Source organism: Vulpes vulpes, chromosome 15, assembly GCF_048418805.1.
Source record: "Vulpes vulpes isolate BD-2025 chromosome 15, VulVul3, whole genome shotgun sequence".
NCBI classification, from domain to species: Eukaryota; Metazoa; Chordata; class Mammalia; order Carnivora; family Canidae; genus Vulpes; species Vulpes vulpes.
This window is the reverse complement of record NC_132794.1, coordinates 80,920,245-80,938,609: the sequence shown is the minus strand read 5'-3', so window position 1 is coordinate 80,938,609 and position 18,365 is coordinate 80,920,245. Positions and strand designations below refer to the sequence as shown.

Sequence of the window (18,365 nt, the reverse complement as noted above, 5' to 3'; positions counted from 1 at the left end):
TTAATGGACACAATAACTATGAATAATGATGCAATGATTATTGATACACATATCAATTCTCTGAAGTACCAGTATATCTATAGGATAAATTCTAGAAAAATAATTTTAGGTGAAAGGGTAAATATATTTTTGAAAATAGTGGATAATACCAGTATCCATACATTTATACTCCTATTGACAATGTATGAATGCCAGTCCGATCATACGTTGTCAACTATGTCCTATACTTTTTGATAATTGCCAATCTGATAGTTAAAAACTTTTATTTTATTGTAGTTTTAATTTGGATTTTTTTTTTAAAGATTTTATTTATTTATTCTTGAGAGATAGAAGGAGAGACAGAGCTAGAGACACAGGCAGAGACACAGGCAGAGGGAGAAGCAGGCTCTATGCACCGGGAGCCCGACGTGGGACTCGATCCTGGGTCTCCAGGACCGCGCCTCGGGCCAAAGGCAGGCGCCAAACTGCTGCGCCACCCAGGGATCCCTGGATTTTTTTTTAATCAGGAGTATACTTCATGTATTTTTTTAAAGTTTGTTTTATTTTTTATTTATTTTACTTATTTATTTATTTTTAAAGATTTATTTTTTTATTTATGATAGACACAGAGAGAGAGAGAGAGGCAGAGACACAGGAGGAGGGAGAAGCAGGCCCATCCCGGGAGCCCGACGCAGGACTTGATCCCGGGACCCCAGGATCGCGCCCCAGGCCAAAGGCAGATGCCAAACTGCCGAGCCACCCAGGGATCCCCTTGTTTTATTTTTTAAAGAATTTATTTATTCATGAGAGACACAGAGAGAGACAGAGACATAGGCAGAGGGAGAAACAGGCTTTCTAAAGGGAGCCCGATGCAGGACTCGATCCTTGGGACCCTAGGATCATGACCTAAGGCAAAGGCAGATGCTCAACCACTGAGCCACCAAGGTGTCCCTAAAGTTTCTTTTATATTGACTTTTTTTGGGTTATCGACAGTAATGATAATGATGGATATGATTGTCTTTTTGTGTCTTTAATGGCATTGTATGTAGGATTCTCCCTTTTAGCTGGGATACATAAATGTTATTATGTAAAGAAAGTATTTAATTCACTTATTTCATTAAGAAATTATTTTTTAAAAAGTAACCATGGGTATTGGATTTTATCAAATGCTTTTCCAGCCTGTATGGAGATATCTTTCTTTTCCCTTTTGATCTGTTAGGATGGTAAATTTTATCCTCAATTATCTTAATGACTTTGCATTCTTAATAGAACCCTCTTGGTTATGACATCATTACATTATTTTTTTAATATGCCAGTAGATGATTCTGTTTGCTAATCTTTTGTGTAAATTTTTGTACTGATACTTATAAAAATTTATTTACATTTTTCTTTTTTGTAGGGCCATTTTCATTAGGTTTTGATTTCAGTTTTGTAATACCTCTTAAAATTATTTTTTAAACCTTTCCTATTTTCATCCTCTGGTATGGTTTAATTCACATGATAGCTGGTTCCCTGAAAGTTTGGCACTTGTTTTGTTTTTACTTGTTTATTTTTAATGTCAGGGAGCAGGGGAGAGGCACTGGGGAGTAGTTATTTCGTAATATTCTCTTTCATAGTAACTTGTCCAAATAGATTTTTGCTCCTGCTCAAAAGCATTATAAATGTTTTTGATAATTTACCATTTCCTAAAAATAACCAGTAATTCCATTTCTCAAATTTATCTGTATAGTTTTGAACAAAATCGACTTTATGATTCTTTTTGATTTTTATGTATTTTTAAAAAGTTTACTTAATTTATTTTTTAAAATAACCTCTACATGCCGTGCAGGGTTCAAACTCATGACCCGGAGATCAAGATTTGTGTGTTATTCCAACTGAGCCAGCAGGCACCCCTATGATTCTTTTTGTAATATCCTCTATATTTATGATTACTTTCTGCTGATTTCTTACATTATTTATTTATCTTTTTAAAATTTATTAACTCTTTTGCTTTTTAAAAAAGTTTTTAGATGTATTTATGTATTATGTTCTGTTTTTTAATCTTTAATTTCTTTTTTCTTTTGTTTTCTTAGGTTTATTTACTTTTTCTAACCTTCTTAATTATTTACTTAGTTCACTGATTTTCATTCTTGGTCATAAAATATAAATATTCAAAGCTTTAAACTTTTGTGCAGTGTTTTGGTTGTATTCAAGAGTTTCTTTTTTCAACTATCATCTTTCTTAAAATTAAGAAAAAATTCTTTTAATTTTTTAAATTCAGTTAGCCAACATACATAGTACATACTTAATTTCTGGTATAGTGTTCAATAATTCATCAGTTGTGTGTAACACCCAGTCTCATTACAATAAGTTCTAATATGTTTTTCATGACTATTAGATATTTTACAATTTGTGTTTTGATTTCTCTGATCAAAGTATTAAGAGACTCATAAGCTAGCCTTCCTTTTTCTTTCTTAAAGCCTTTAAAAAATTTAATACATATATAGAAAAATTGATAAAAAATACATATATACACAGTCTGAATTAGTATTTTTTTAAAAGACTTTATTTATTCATGAGAGACACAGAGAGAGAGAGAGGCAGAGGCAGAGACATAGGCAGAGAGAGAAGCAGGCTCCATGCAGGGAGCCCAATGTGGGACTCGATCCCAAGACTCCAGGATCACGCCCTGGGCCGAAGGCAGACACAACCACTGAGCCACCCAGGCATCCTTTAATTCGTATTTTTAAATTGAATACTATGTAGCCAGCACTCAGGTCAAGGAAGAGAACACTGGCAATACTACTAAATCACATGTTGATCCTTCCCAGTGATTAGCCATCCTCCCCTCCCTCCCTCAATCTAACACTAAAGTTTATTTGACCACTGTAATTCATTGTCCTTGCTGTGGATCAATGATTCTTAAAACTTTAGCATGCATCAGAATGCATACTTAAGTACAATTAGAAGGCCCTTCCCTCAGGGTTTTTTATTCAGTAGGTTTGGAGTGTGAACTGAAAATCCCCAGATAGGGATCACGCCCTGAGTGAAAGGCAGATGCTCAACCACTGAGCCACTCAGGTGCCCCTGTGTGGATACATTTCTTTTGGGCATATACCCAGGAGTAGAATTTTTATTTTATGGGAAAAGCACATATTAGTACATAATGCCAAATGGTTTTTCAAAAGTTTGTGCCATTTATATTTCTACCGTCAGTGTGTGAGACTACTCATTTTTCCATATTTAGCAATGTTTGGTAATGCCAGTCTTTGGAGCTAGGCATTCTTTGGGTGTGTTGTGTATCTCATTGTGGTTTTAATATACTTATCCCTTATATCTAATGAGGTTGAGGACATTTAAAAATGTTTATTGAACATTATATATCATCTTTCATGAAATATCTGTTCAGAGAACACTTTGTTGGTTATATATGCAGTCTCACCCTTCTTTCTGTGCTTTGCTTTTCACTATTAGTGGTCTTTTTTTTTTTTTTTTAACTTTTATTCATTTATGATAGTCACACAGAGACAGAGAGAGAGAGGGGCAGAGACATAGGCAGAGGGAGAAGCAGGCTCCATGCACCGGGAGCCCGACGTGGGATTCGATCCCGGGTCTCCAGGATCGCGCCCTGGGCCAAAGGCAGGCGCCAAACCGCTGCGCCACCCAGGGATCCCAGTGGTCTTTTGATGAATAGAAATTCTTAATTTTAATGATTGCTAGTTAATCTTTTTCCCTTTCTTGTCAGTGCTTTTTGTATCCTTTTTAATAAATCCTTTCCTCAAGTTCCTAAAAACATTCTTTTGTGTTAACTTCTAGACATTTTATTGTTTGTTTTTTACTTTTAGATTTTTGAAAAAAATATTTTATTTATTTGAGAGTGAGAGCAAGTGAGAGAGAGCATGAGCAAGGTAGGGAGAGGGAGAAACAGACTCTCCTGCTGAACAGGGAGCTTGACATGGAGTTTGATCCCAGGACCCTGGGATCATGACCTGAGCTGAAGGCAGGTAGGTGCTCAACTGACTGAGCCACCCAGGCACCCCTATTATTAGATTTATCATCCTCTTAAAGTTGATTTTTGTGTATGGCAAGAGGTAGGGTTCATGTTTAACCACCCCCCACATCTTACAAGTGCTAATGTCGTCTTCTTTTCCTTATTGCTCTGTAAGCTACCTTTGTCATAGTACAAGTGTCCATATGCCTGCATTTCTCTTCATATGGCTAGTTTGCCTCCACCTACCTTAACAATCAGTATCTTGAAATTTTCTCTATTTTAACCATTATGCACTAAATGTATATCCCATCAATGGCCATTTGAAAGATCTGGGCTGTTTCTCACCCAGCTTCACTTGAATTGTTCTAAAAAAATAAGTCTTAGCTCTAGTATCTGATATATGGAATCTCTCCCCAGGCTAATAAATATCAATAATAAAAGATATAAATATATGTATATATAAGAAAAAATTCATTCAGTAAAAGAATTGGGCAGTGTTTGTTTTATCACAGATTTGGCTCCATTAGTTTTTCAGAATCTACTTGTCAGAATCATCTTACCTATCATATTTTCTCTTGGGTCTCATGTGTGTACTTTGTAAAAAAAAAATTGCCATTTGATTGGTATGTTCTTTTTAAGATATGTTTAAAAAATGTAGATTACAGTAAAATCTTTTGGCCTGAGAACTGTTTTGGTTCCTTAAATATTTTGTCTGTTTTTTCTCTGAGACATTAAATATTGGTTCTCTGTTAAATTCTCAGAGAGGGGCATCTAGGTGGCTCAGTTAGTTAGGCATCTGCCTTTGGCTCAGGTCATGGTCCCAGGGTGCTGGAATCCAGCCTCACGTCAGGGTCCCTGCTCTGCGGGGAGCCTGCTTCTCCCTCTCCCTCTGCCTGATGCTCCCTCTCCTTGTGCTCTTTCTCTTTCTCAAATAAATAAAATTTTAAAAAATAATTCTCAGAAAAAGCTAATCATAAATTTTTGAATATGTTAAAATGTTCTCAAATGTACCACCCTGTAAGAATCTGCACTAGCAATCATGACTTGCTTTGGGATACGTGGTTTTCTCTCTAGATATGTGTTTATTTTCATATTCTCATTTATTTTGGGGGATGTGTGTTTTCTGTGTTACCTGCCTAACTTGCTAACTTCTTAGATGCTCCTTGCATTCTTTAAATACAGTGTTTATTATATAATTCCTTCTATTTCTTTAGACTCTTACTTATTTTTATCTTTAGTGTTGCTATCTTTTCTTAGCAAGAATCAAAGTGGGGTGAATTAATTTTACACAATCCTTAGTTGTGTAGAATAGAAACTTATTTTTATCCTGTGCACCTCTCACTTTTAGTATTTCAACATAGAAAATGTTTGAATTAATTTTTTTTTTTTTTTTTTAGTTCAGGAGTACTGGTTTCAAACAAAGATGTCCACCATAAAGCAATGTACTTCTGAAGGATCTTGTCTGGGAGAGCAAACAAAAAGTGTCATGATGGAAAGAGGCCTGGACTGGGAGGGCAGAAGTTCCACAGAGAAGATACATTATAAATGTGAGGAATGTGGGAAAGTCTTCAAATATAATTCCTCTTTTATTAGCCACCAGAGAAATCATACTGGTGAGAAACCCCATAAATGTAATGAATGTGGAATAGCCTTTATGAGCAGCTCATCTCTTTTAAATCATCATAAAATTCACACAGGAAAGCAACCTTATAGATGTATTGAATGTGGGAAATTCCTTAAGAAGCACTCAACATTTGTTAATCATCAGAAAATTCATTCTAAAGAGAAACCTCATAAATGTAATGAATGTGGAAAAGCTTTTGGAAAGAACTCTATCCTTTTACGTCATCAGAGAATTCATACTGGTCAGAAACCTTACAAATGTAATGACTGTGGGAAAGCCTTCACTCAGAATGTAGCCCTTACTCGTCATGAGAGAATACATAGTGGAGCAAAGCCTTTTAAGTGTAATGAGTGTGGGAAAGCTTTTAGGGATAACTCAACTGTGTTGGAACATCTAAAAATCCATACTGGTGAGAAACCATATCAGTGTAATGAATGTGGAAAAACCTTTAGGAAGAGCTCAACTCTTGTTAGTCATCAAAGAATGCATACAGGGGAGAAACCCTATCACTGCAGTAAATGTGGAAAATCTTTCAGGTATAGCTCATCCTTTGCTGGACATCAGAAAACTCATAGTGGAAATAAGCCCTATCAATGTAATGATTGTGGGAAAGTCTTTACAAAGAGCTCAACCCTTATTGGACATCAGAGAATTCATACTGGAGAAAAGCCCTATCGCTGTAAGAAATGTGGGAAATCTTTCAGGCATAGCTCTGGCCTTGTTGAACATCAGAGGATCCATACTGGAGAAAAACCTTATGAATGTAATGTATGTGGGAAGGCTTTTCCCCAGAGTTCAGCCCTTAAACAACATAAGAAAATGCATAACAAAGAAAAAGCCATCAAATGTAATTAGTGTGGTAAATCATGCAGAAGTAGTTTATTCTTTTTGATACTCAAAGAAGAGACATTCAACAAATCACACATTTAAGAAAAATAGTCTGTGTACCTGTATCCTGGAGAACTTCCCACTTGTGAGGATGTTCACTGTAGTATGGTTTGTACTAGTGAAATATTTGAAGAACCTAAATGTCTATCAATTTGGAAATAGTTACTATAGAACATGATATAGGAAGTAAAAAGAATGAGGTAGAGCTTCTTATAGAGCCATAGAAATATCCCCATGATACCTTGTTCAAGTTAAAAAACCAAGTTGCAGAAAATCTACATATTGTGGTCTAATTTATATTTAAAAAAATAAGGCTATTTTTATTTGTTCATATATATCCTGTGTATTAAAAAACACCTGGTAAAATAAAGTCCAAAAGCTGTTATCTTTGAGAAGAATGTTTTTATTGGTATGATGAAATTTTGACTTTGGCTTTGTTTTTTGAAATATTTAAACATATATATTAATGAATCTTCTATAATTTAACATAGTTGTCTTAATGAATAAGAAAATTCAGGGGCATGTGGGTGGCTCAGTGATTGAGTGCGCTTGGCTCAGGTTGTGATCCTGGGGTCCTGGGATCCAGTCCCACATCAGGCTCCCCAGAGGGAGCCTGCTTCTTCCTCTGCGTCTCTCCCTGTGTCTCTCATGAATAAATAAATAAAATCTTAAAAAAAAAAATCAGAAGCCATAAAAATAAAAAACAAAGCAAAACAAAAAACACATAAAAACTAAAAACCTTTGTAGGACCAGAGTCTTCACAGTGTTAAAATACAAAGAACGAGACTTGGATAGAATTAGTATTCACCATCATATATAGCAAATAATACTTAGAATATCTGAAGAGTGGGGCAGCCTTGGTGGCTCCACAGTTTAGTGCCACCTTCAGCCCAGGGCCTGATCCTGGAGACCCGGGATCGAGTCCCATGTCAGGCTCCCTGCATGGAGCCTCTTCTCCCTCTGCCTGTGTCTCTGCCTCTTTCTCTCTCTCTCTCTCTCTCAGGAATAAATAAATAAAATCTTAAAAAAAAGAATATCTGAAGAGTTCGTAAACATACATAAGAATAATATAAAAACCTGAGGGGCGGGATCCCTGGGTGGCGCAGCGGTTTGGCGCCTGCCTTTGGCCCAGGGCGTGATCCTGGAGACCCAGGATCGAATCCCACGTCGGGCTCCCGGTGCATGGAGCCTGCTCCTCCCTCTGCCTGTGTCTCTGCCTCTCTCTCTCTTTCTGTATGACTATCATAAATAAATTTTAAAAAATTTAAAAAAAATTAAAAAAAAAAAACCTGAGGGGCACCTTGGTGGGTCAGGTTGTGATCTGACACTTCATACTCAGTGGGGAGTTTGCTTTAGATTCTCTCTCCTCTCCCTCTTTGCCTTCCCCCTATGCACTTACTCTCTCTAAAATAAATAAATCTTTTAATAAAAGAATAATATAAATATCCCAGTGGATAAATGGTTTGAATATGAATATACAATATAATATCTGAATATACAATTGTCAGAAAAAAAGGCACAGCCTGGTGGCTCAACAGTTTAGTGCCACCTTTGGGCTCCCTGCATGGAGCAGTTTGATAACATGAATGTAAATCTAAATGGGTGCTCCATTTAACCCAGAAAAGCCACTCTCAAGGAAATACGAGCTTACAGAGGTTGTATTACTCACTATAGAAGTGTTTATAATAAAGCCCTGGAAAGAAGTGAGAAAAACACCTGAGATAGTAAAATGTTTAAATAAATTATAGAACTTTCATAGACTGTTACCCCAGTTACTACTGGTAGATAATATGCCACCCAAACTTAGTTACCATTTTGTTATGCTCAGAGATTTTTTTAAATAGATTTTATTTGTTCATGAAAGACACACACACACACACACACACACACACACACACACACAGAGGCAGAGACACAGGCAGAGGGAGAAGCAAGCTCCATGCAGGGAGCCCCATGTGGGAATCGATTTTGGGACTCCAGGATCAAGCCCTGGGCTGAAGGCAGCGGTATATGGCTGAGCTGCCCAGGCTGCCCCTGCTAACAGATTTTGTATCAAGAATTCAGAAAGGGCACAGCAGGAACAACTTTTTAACTGTATGATGTTGCTTGGGTCTAAGCTGGGAAAACTCAAGGCCGGAATTGACTTAACAGTTGCATGGTTGAATCATTTGAGGCTGTCACAGTACAGTAGCCATAAACGGCTAATGAACAGTTAAAAAGAGGCTGGTCTGAATTTTGAAGACACGGTATGAAGAAACTAAAATATCCCCCAATTTTTTTTACATTATTACATGTCAAAATGATATTTTGGATATATAGGTTAGGTTAAATATATTAAAATGATTTAGAATGATTTTAATGTGTCTGCTATAAAATTTAGTTACATACATGACTCACATTTTGGGGTTCAAATTATATTTCTTTTGGTTACTACTGATCTGAAAGCCTGCTCACAAGTTTGGTGGTTGTTGCTTTTGGCTAGGATCTTAGGTAGGGCCTTCTGTATGGAGGGCACTCTGGCAAGGCAGATGAAGCTGAAGTAGGTGTGGACCAAAGCAGTCCTAGGGTTCTCTGTGCAGAGTATCCTGGCAGGACAGCTGAAGCTGAAGAGAATATAAGCTGGGGTGTCTTGGGGTGCTCAGCACAGGGGACACCTTGGTAGGGTACCTGGAGCCAAGGCAGAATATGAGCCTAGGGTTCATGGGGTGCTACTTAGAGGGGGTACACTGGCATGGGTGGATGCCAGTGGATGGGATTGAAGTGGGTCTCTGGTTGGAGGTTTCCAGAGTACTCTGTGAAGGGAGTGCCTTGGCAGGGTGACTTATAAGTGGGAGTTTGTATCTTTTGACACCTATCACCCATTTAATCCCCCTTGTCATAGATTAATTTATTGTGGGTTTATTTCTGGGTTGTCATTTCTGTTCCATTGATCTGTGTGTCTCTTTTATGTCAATATATACTGTTGATTATGATAGCTTGTATTATAGTTTGAAATCAGGGAGTATGTTGCCTCCAGCTTTGTTTTTATCAAAATTTCCTTGGCTCTTTGGGGTCTCTTTTGTGGTTCAGTACAAATTTTAGGATTGTTCTATTTCTGTGAAAAATGCCATCAGAGTTTTGACAGGGATTTCATTGAACATGTAGATTGCTTTGAGTAGTGTGTACATTTTAACAATATTAATTCTTCCATCTATGAGCATGGAATATCTTTCTTTTATTTTTCTTATTTGATTTCTTTCATCAGTGTCTTACAGTTTTTATTGTACACATTTTCCACCCCCTTTTTAAAGTTTATTTTTAGATATTTTATTATTATTATTATTTTTTATTTTATTTTATTATTTTTGATGCAATTGTAAGTGGGATTGTTTTCTTAATTTTTCTTTCTGATAGTTTGTTTTTAGTGTACAGAAATGCAACAGATTTTGTATATTTTCTATCCTCGACTGAATTCATTTGTTTTAACAGTTTTTTGGTAATTCTTTGGGTTTTCTTTTTTTAGAGAGAAAGAGAGAGAGAGAGAGAGAGAGAGAGAGAGAAAGGGAATGTGTGCATGGTGGGGAAGGGGCAGAGGGAGAGAGAGAGAAAGTCTTAAGCAGGCTCCATGCCCAATGCAGAGCCCAACATAGGGCTGGATCTCACAACCCTAATATCATGACCTCAGCTGAAATCAAGAATTGTATGTTTTGTTTTTGAAGAATTTATTTATCCATGAGAGACACAGAGAGAGGGGCAGAGACATAGGCAGAGGGAGAAGCAGGCTCCCCTCATGTGGGACTTGATCCCAGAACCTCAGGATCATGATCTGAGCCAAAGGCAGATAGATGGTCAACCATTGAGCCACCCAGGTGTCCCAAGAGCTATATGTTTAACTGACTGAACCACCTGGGCACTCCTGGGTCTTCTATATATAAAGATCATGTCATCTGCAAATAGTGACAGTTTTGCTTTTTCCTTTCTAATTTGAAATAATATGCCTTTTATTTCTTTGTCTTGCCTAATTGCTCTGGCTGGGATTTTCATTACTACATTGAATAAAGGTGGGGATGGTGGGCATCCTTGTCTTATTTCTGATCTTAGAGGAAAGGCTTTCATCTTTTTACCCTTGAGTATGATATTGGCCATGGACTTGTCATATATGGTCTTTATTATGTTGAGGTGTGTTTCCTCTTATCTACTTTGTTGAGAATTTTTATTATGAACAGATATTGAATTTTGTCAAATGTTTTTCTGTATTGAGATGATCATAGGATTTTTATCTTTCCTTTGGTTAATGTGGTGTGTCACACTGATAATTTGTGGGTGTCGAACCATCCTTGCATCCCTGGAATAAATCCCCTCCATCATGGTGTATGATTTTTTAATGTATTGGTGAATTCAGTTTATGAATATATTGTTGAGGATTTTTGTATCTTTGTTCAGCAGGTATATTGACCTATAGTTTAGTTTTCTTGTGGTTTCCTTATCTGGTTTGGTATCAAGGTAATGCTTACTTCATAAAATGAGTTTGGAAGTGTTCCTTTTTTAATTTTTGAAAAGTTTAAGAAAGGCTTGTAGTTATCCTTTAAATGCTTGGTAAAATTCACCAGTGTACCATCTAATCCTGGACTTTTGTTTGTCAAGAGGTTTTTGATTACTGATTTAATCTCTAGTAATCAGTTTGTTCAGATTTTCTGTTTCTTTTTTTTTTTAATTTTTATTTATTTATGATAGTCACAGAGAAAGAGAGAGAGAGAGAGAGAGAGAGAGAGAGAGAGAGGCAGAGACACAGGCAGAGGGAGAAGCAGGCTCCACGCACCGGGAGCCTGACGTGGGATTCGATCCCGGGTCTCCAGGATTGCGCCCTGGGCCAAAGGCAGGTGCCAAACCGCTGCGCCACCCAGGGATCCCTGATTTTCTGTTTCTTCACAATTCAGCCTTGGTGATTGTGTATTTCTAGAAATTTATCCGTTCTTCTAAGCTGTCCAATTTGTTGGCCTATAATTATTCATAGTAGATCTCTGTGATCCTTTGCATTTTTGTGGTATCAGTTATAATATCTCCTCCTTCATTTCTGATTTTGAATCCTCTTATCTTTTTCTCTTGGTGAGTTTTGCTCACCAAGGTTTGTCAGTTTTGTTTATCTTTTTAAAGAACAAACTTTTAGTTTCCTTTATCTTTTCTATTATCTTTTTAGTCTCAATGTTATTTATTTCTCCTCTGATGTTTATTATGTCCTTTCTTCTACTGACTTTGGGCTTTGTTTGTTCTTTTTCTAGTTCCTTCATGTGTAAAGTTAGATTGTTTATTTGAGATCATTTTTTCCCTGATGTAGACATTTATTGCTATGAGCTTCTCTCATAGAACTGCTTTGGCTGCACCCCATAAGTTTTGGTATGTTCTATTTTCATTTATATTTGCCATAAGGTATTTTTAAAATTTCCCTTCTGATTTCTTCTTTGACTAATTGGTTGTTCAGTTTCATCTTCACATATTTGTGAATTTTCTTTTTGTAATTGATTTCTAGTTTCATGCCATTGTGATTGGAAAAGATCTTGATATGATTTCAGTCTTAAACTTATTAAGGTTTGCTTTGTGACCGAATATATGATCTATTCTAAAGAATGTTCCACATGTGAGACGAATGTGTTCTATTGCTTTTAGATGGAATGCTCTGTATATATCTGTCATAGTCTTATATATGTTATATATCTGTTAAATCCATCTGGTCTAACATGTTTAAAGCCATATTTCCTTACTGATTTTGTCTGTATCATCTAAGTGGGATATTAAAGTCCCCTATTATTGCATTGTTGTCTGTTTCTCCCTTTATTTCTGTTAACACTGCTTTATATATTTATTTAGGCACTCCTACATTGGATGCATAAATATTTACAGATGTTTTACCCTCTTGTTGGATTGACCCCTTTATCATTATTTATCACCCCTTTCTTTGTTTCTGATTTTAGTATTTGTTTTAAGGTTTATTTTGTCTAAGTATAGCTACTCCAGCTTTCATTTGATTTTCATTTGCATGAAATATTTTTTCCATCTTCTCATTTTCAGTTTGTGTTTGTCCTTACATCTGGAGTATCTTGTAGGCAGTATAGATATGGGTCTTTTTTTTTTTTCAAGATTGGTTGATTGATTTATAGAGAGAGGGTGTGTGTATGCAGGTGTGTGAGCTGAGGGGAGGGGCAGAGGAAGAGACTCTCAAGCAGACTCCTCATTAAGTGTGAAGTCTGACATGGGCTGGATCCCATGACCCATGATATGACCTAAGCTGAAACCAAGAGTCAGACATTCAACTGACTGAGCCACCCGGGCACCCTGGGTCTTTTTTTTTTTTTTTTTTAAGATTTTATTTATTTATTTATGAGAGACATACAGAAGGAGACATACAGGCAGAGGGAGAAGCAGGCTCCCCTAAGGGAGCCTGATGTGGGACTTGATCCTAGACCCTGGTATCAGGTCCTGAGCCAAAGGCAGATGCTCAACCACTGAGCCACCCAGGCATCCCTAGGTCTTGTTTTTTAACCATTCAGCCTCTCTATATCTTTTGGTTAGATAATTTAGTCCATTTATACCTAAAGTAATTTGATAGGGATGTACATACTGCTATTTTGTTAATTGTTTTCTGCTGTTTTGTAGTTCCTCTATTCCTATCTTCCATTGCTTTCTTCTTTATGATTTATTTTCTTCGGTGGTATGTTAGATTTCTTTTTCTGAAGCTTGCATGTAACAATTTGTAATAGTCTTTTAAGTTGGTAAGTTAAATTTGAATATATTCTAAAACTCTGGATTTTACTCATTCCCCACGTTTTATTTTTGATGTCTCATTTTATACTTTTTTGTGTATCCCTTAACTAATTATTATAGTTATAATTATTATAGTTATTCTTACTACTTTTGTCTATTAACCTTCATAATTGCTTCATAATTGATTAATCTACCACATTTACAACATTAGATTTTTCTAGATTTTACTATGTGTTTATTTACCTTATCAGTGAGATTTATAATTTCATATGTTTTCCTGCTACTAATTAGTGTCCCTTTTTTTTCAGCTTAAAGAAGTCCCTTTAACATTTCTTGTAAGGCTGGTCTAGTAATAATGAACTCCTTTAGCTTTTGCTTGTCTGGAAAACTCTTTTTTTTTTGGTCTGAAAAACTATCCTGCAGGATAAAGAAGGACTTTTTTTTTCTTTTGCTGGTACGATAGTCTTGGTTGGCAGTTTTTTTTTTTTCTTTCAGCACTTTGAATATATAAGCCACTTTCTTTGACATACAAAGTTTCTGCTGATACCTTTATGGGGGGGGGGTTCCTTGCACGTAAGATGTTGTTTTTGTCTTTTTGCTTTTAGGATTCTTTCCTTGTCTTTTATTTTTGACCCTTTAATTATAAAGCATTTTGTTGTCTTTTGGGGTTCATTTTATTTGGAACTCTGGGATTCCTGGATATGTTCTGGATATGTTACCTTCCCTAGATTAAGGAAGTTTCTAGACATTTCTTCTTCCAGTAAATTGCCTATTTTTGTTCTCCTTGTAGAACCCCTATAATGTGAATGTTGGTCCACATGATGTTGTCCCATAAGTCCCTTAAGGTACTTTCAGTGTTTTTTATTCTTCTTTTTTTGATGCTTTGACTGGGTAAGTTCTACTGCCCTGTTTTCAAGTTCACTGAGTCTTTCTTCTGCTTCATTATTTAACCCCTCTACAATATTTTTCTTTTTAAAAAAGATTTTATTTATTTATTTATGAGAGAGAGAGAGAGAGAGAGAGAGAGAGAGAGAAATTGAGAGAGGCAGAGACACAGGACACAGGCAGAGGGAGAAGCAGGCTCCTTGCAGGGAGTCTGATACAGGACTTGATCCCAGAACCCTGGGATCATGCCCTGAGCCAAAGGTAGACACTCAACTGCTGAGCCACCCAGTCGTCCTTCTACAATATTTCTCGATTCACTTCTTGTATTCTTCATCTCTATGACTTCTATTTGGTTCCTTCTTATATTATCTATACCTTTTTTGAAGTTCTCACTGTGTTCATGCGTTCTCCCAAGTTCAGTGAGTATCTGTATGACCATTATTTTGAACTCCCTATCAGGTAACTCACTTATCACCATTTCATTAAGGACTTTTCCCCTGAAGGGAAAAAGAATACTGCCCTTCAGGCCACATCTATGAAGTATTTATCTTGTTCTTTCATTTGGAACATATTCCCCTATTTCTTCATTTTCCTTCTTTCTGTGTTGGTTTTTATGTGCTGGATAAAATAGTCACCTTTCCCAGTCTTGATGAAGTAGACTTGTGTAGTAGATGAGCCTTATCATGCAAACCTTGCCCTAACTCTTGGTTACCTCTCAAGCCTTCATGATTGTCCAAGCAGCTTATTTTATTTTAGTGCCTCCTACTAGCAGAGGATGTGCTAAGACCTGTCAGTGTCCCAAAGGGTAGGATATCAAGCAGCACTTAGGTTCAGCTCAGGCAGTAGCTTCTAACTTTTGCAAATATACATAGTCCTATGGGGCCACAAGTGTAAGTCCCACTGGTCACCAAAGCTAGATGTTCTAGAAGTGTCTCCTGGGTGTCAGGCAGTCACTTATATTTAGGTGCCAGGTGAGTATACAAGTTTCCTTCTGGGAGATACCAGGGATCTGGAGTGAGGCAGAGAGCATGAACATGGCATCCACTAGCACCCATCTCTTAGTGTATCTCAGTAGGCACTTAGTTGTGTGCAAAACCAGAAGCCTGCCCCTCAGGCTGATGTTCCAGGACAAGCAAATAGATCTCTTTCCCAGAAAGACTAGGGGGGTGTTTCAATTTCCTCTCTGCACAGTGCCTTAGGGTTGGTGGCCAGCCAAGAACTGTCTCTTTGTTTGTAACAATCCCCTGGGTTACAAGAATTCAAGCCCTATTGGCCACTAGAGAAAGACAATTCAAAGGGTGTCCTCTGGGTTGTACCCATAAAACCCAGCATACCAGAGACATGCTTTCTCTGGGAAATACTGGTGCTATGGAGCACAGCAGAGGGAGAATGAAGATAATGACTGCCCTCTGAGGTCTCTGGAGAGAATTATAGTGTGCTCTTACCTATATGTTTAATTAGAATACTGCCCTTCAGGCCACATCTATGAAGATAAGCTAATAGGGCTCTTTCATAGAGAGACTGAGTGCCTTGGTCTGTTGTCTCTTGTTGTGCCCTGAGGGTGGGAGCCAGTGAACTTATTTCTCCATTGGTTACAGTCCTTTGGACCCATGAGCATAAGCCCCACTGGCTACCAGAGCCAGGCAACTAGAGTTGTCCACCTGGGCCACAGCTGCAATAATTGGTATGCCAGAGGAAGCTATAAGCTCTTTTCTGGGAGACACCAGTGGGCTGAAGTGAGGCAGAGGGAGAATGGAAAGATGGTGCCAGCCATTTTCCATACCTGGAAATGCAAAGCCCCTAGGTGTGTGTTAAATTAGATGCCTGTGCCTCAGGCCATCACTTTAAGAAAATAAGGTTCTTTCACCGGAAATCTGAATGCTTCTGGATTGGCTGCTTCCATGCTGGTCCCGGGGAAAAGTCTAAACGTGAGAGCCCTTTAAGAGCTGTTTTTCAGTTCACTCTAGTCTTGCCTTGTGGGTCTCCTGAATGTGAGTCCTGTTGGTTTTCAAAGCCAGATGTTTTGGGGACACATGTCTCAAGTCTTAAAAGTTGGAGTACCCAGTTTGGGGCTCAAAGTCTTTGCTCCTCAGAAAGAAGCTGCGGTTGTGGGTTCCCTCCTGAATGTGGGTTGCTGCACCAAGGGTAGGATTTACGGCAATTGTCTCCACTTCTCCTACCAGCTTCAGTGTGTTTTTTCTTATTTGTGTTATCTGTTGGAGTCACTCAGTGAGTTTCTAGTTGTTTTTTTTCTTTCCCCCCAGAGGAAATTGTTTCATAGGTAGCTGTAGATTAGGTTTATGTGTGAAGAGGTGAATCCAGGATCTTCCTACATTGTCCTCTTAATCTGGTATTCTCTTTTGTTATTACTATAATAGAAGCAGCCAGCAATCTTCAAAGAAATTTAATAACATATGTATAAAGAGAACATTTTAGGGGCACCTGGGTGGCTCAGTGGTTGAATGTCTGCCTTTGGCTCAGAGTGTGATCCTGGGGTCCTGGGACTGAGTCCCACATCAGGATCTCCACAGGGAGCCTGCTTCTCCCTCTGCCTGTATCTGCTTCTCTGTGTCTCTCATGAATAAATAAAATCTTAAAAAAAGAACATTATAAAAGATCTTTTATATTTTCTAATCTATTTACTCTTTATTTACTCATTTCTTTTCTGCAGAACCAGGATTCTAAGATGTCTATATATAGATATGTGTGTACTTAATGCAGAAACTTTTCACACCTTTAGAGCTCTTCAGATCTATTCTTGGAAGTCATGTGAGTCATGTGCCATTAGTTGTTTGTGTGTGTGTGTGTGTGTGTGTGTGTGTGTGTGTCTGAAGCAGTCACAAGCTTACCCAGAGGTGAAAAAGACCTCCATCTCTTCATGAGATTAGTGTTGAAGAATTTATGGGAAATGTTTTTAAACTGCCTCATTGTTACTGAGTATCTATCTATCCAATAAATTTCTTACAGTGCAGGATTGCTGGAGACCAGCATTTACTTTTTCATGTTGTAACTTGTATCTGGGTTAATTAATCTATACTTTGCCTTCTGTTTTGTCAAAAGAAATGTTTACTTTTAAATCTTGTTTTCTGATGAATTATGAATCATAATTTCCTGTTTTGGTTTAATCAGTAAGTAAATCTCAAGTTGTTCTTCCAGATTTTTCCTTTTCTTTTCACAGTATCTTATCCTTTTAGAAAATGTTCTATTATTGCTGTATAATAAATAATCTAAATATTTAGTGGTATAAAACCATAACTTTTGATTTCTCTAATGATTTTGTCTGTTAGGAATTTGGGAAGGCTTACTTAGGGCTCTCATACAGTTTTGGTCAGATGTCATATGGGGCTCCAGTCACCTGAAGGTTGCACTTGGCTGGACATCTACAATAACTCACTCACATGGCTGGTAGTTGATGCTGCCTGTCTGTGGGGAGCTCAGCTGAAGTTGTCAACTGGAGCATGTATATGCAGCTTGTCCATCATAGTGGCCTTAAGATAGACTTTTTACATGGCAGCTGGTTTTCTTCAGAGTATGTGTCTCAAGAGAATCATGCAGAAACTTTCACACCTTTAAAGAGCTCTTCAGACCTATTCTTGGAAATCATGTAGCATCAGTTGTTTTTTGTGCTTGAAGCAGTCACAACCCTACCCAAACTCAAGGGGAGGTGACAGACCCCCCCATCTCTTCATGAGTTAAGTGTTAAAGAACTTGTGTGTAGTATTTTTAAGCTGCCTTATTGTTACTGAAGTATGCTTTACAGAAAAAAAAAGTGCAGACTGTAGATATTGAGCTTAGTGAATCTTGATAATTGTACAGACCCAAGCATCCACCACCTGAAATAAGGTATAGAGAATGTTTTCACTCTATAAAGTTGCTTTGTGCCATTTTCAAGTCCTTACCCAGTTTCTTCCTCCCATAGTTGGCCACTAGCTGAATCTATTAGTTCTATTCTATTAATTAGTTTTTCCTGGTGTGTGTATGTGTGTTCTTTCATTCAACATAAAGCTTTGAGATTCTCCCATATTATTTCATGTATCATTTGTTATTTTTTACTGTTGAGTCCTATTTCATTATATGAACATATTATAATATACTACTTTATGTATTGTTGGATATTGGGTTTTGTCCAGTTTATGACTATTATGAATTGGGATGATATGAACATTCTTGTATACATCTTCAAATGGTATCAGGGTATCTTCGGGGCCAATATTATATTACTATTCAAAGCCATAGTATTTCTAAAGCATTTCTGTGTCCAAAGACCTTTGATATAATTTA

General features: G+C 37.3%; 1 protein-coding gene across 15 annotated transcripts in view; it reads left to right on the top strand.

The window, feature by feature from the left end:
• ZNF485 (zinc finger protein 485) overlaps positions 1 to 6,846 on the top strand; it is a 76,781-nt gene extending 69,935 nt beyond the window's left edge. For all 15 annotated transcript variants that reach the window (XM_072739408.1, XM_072739418.1, XM_072739409.1 and 12 more), the window contains one exon: positions 5,347 to 6,846. In XM_072739408.1, the coding sequence (XP_072595509.1) occupies positions 5,347 to 6,428 (1,082 nt within the window). In that variant the 3' untranslated portion in view covers positions 6,429 to 6,846. The remainder of the gene's footprint in view (positions 1 to 5,346) is intronic.
• Positions 6,847 to 18,365: the final 11,519 nt, after the last annotated feature.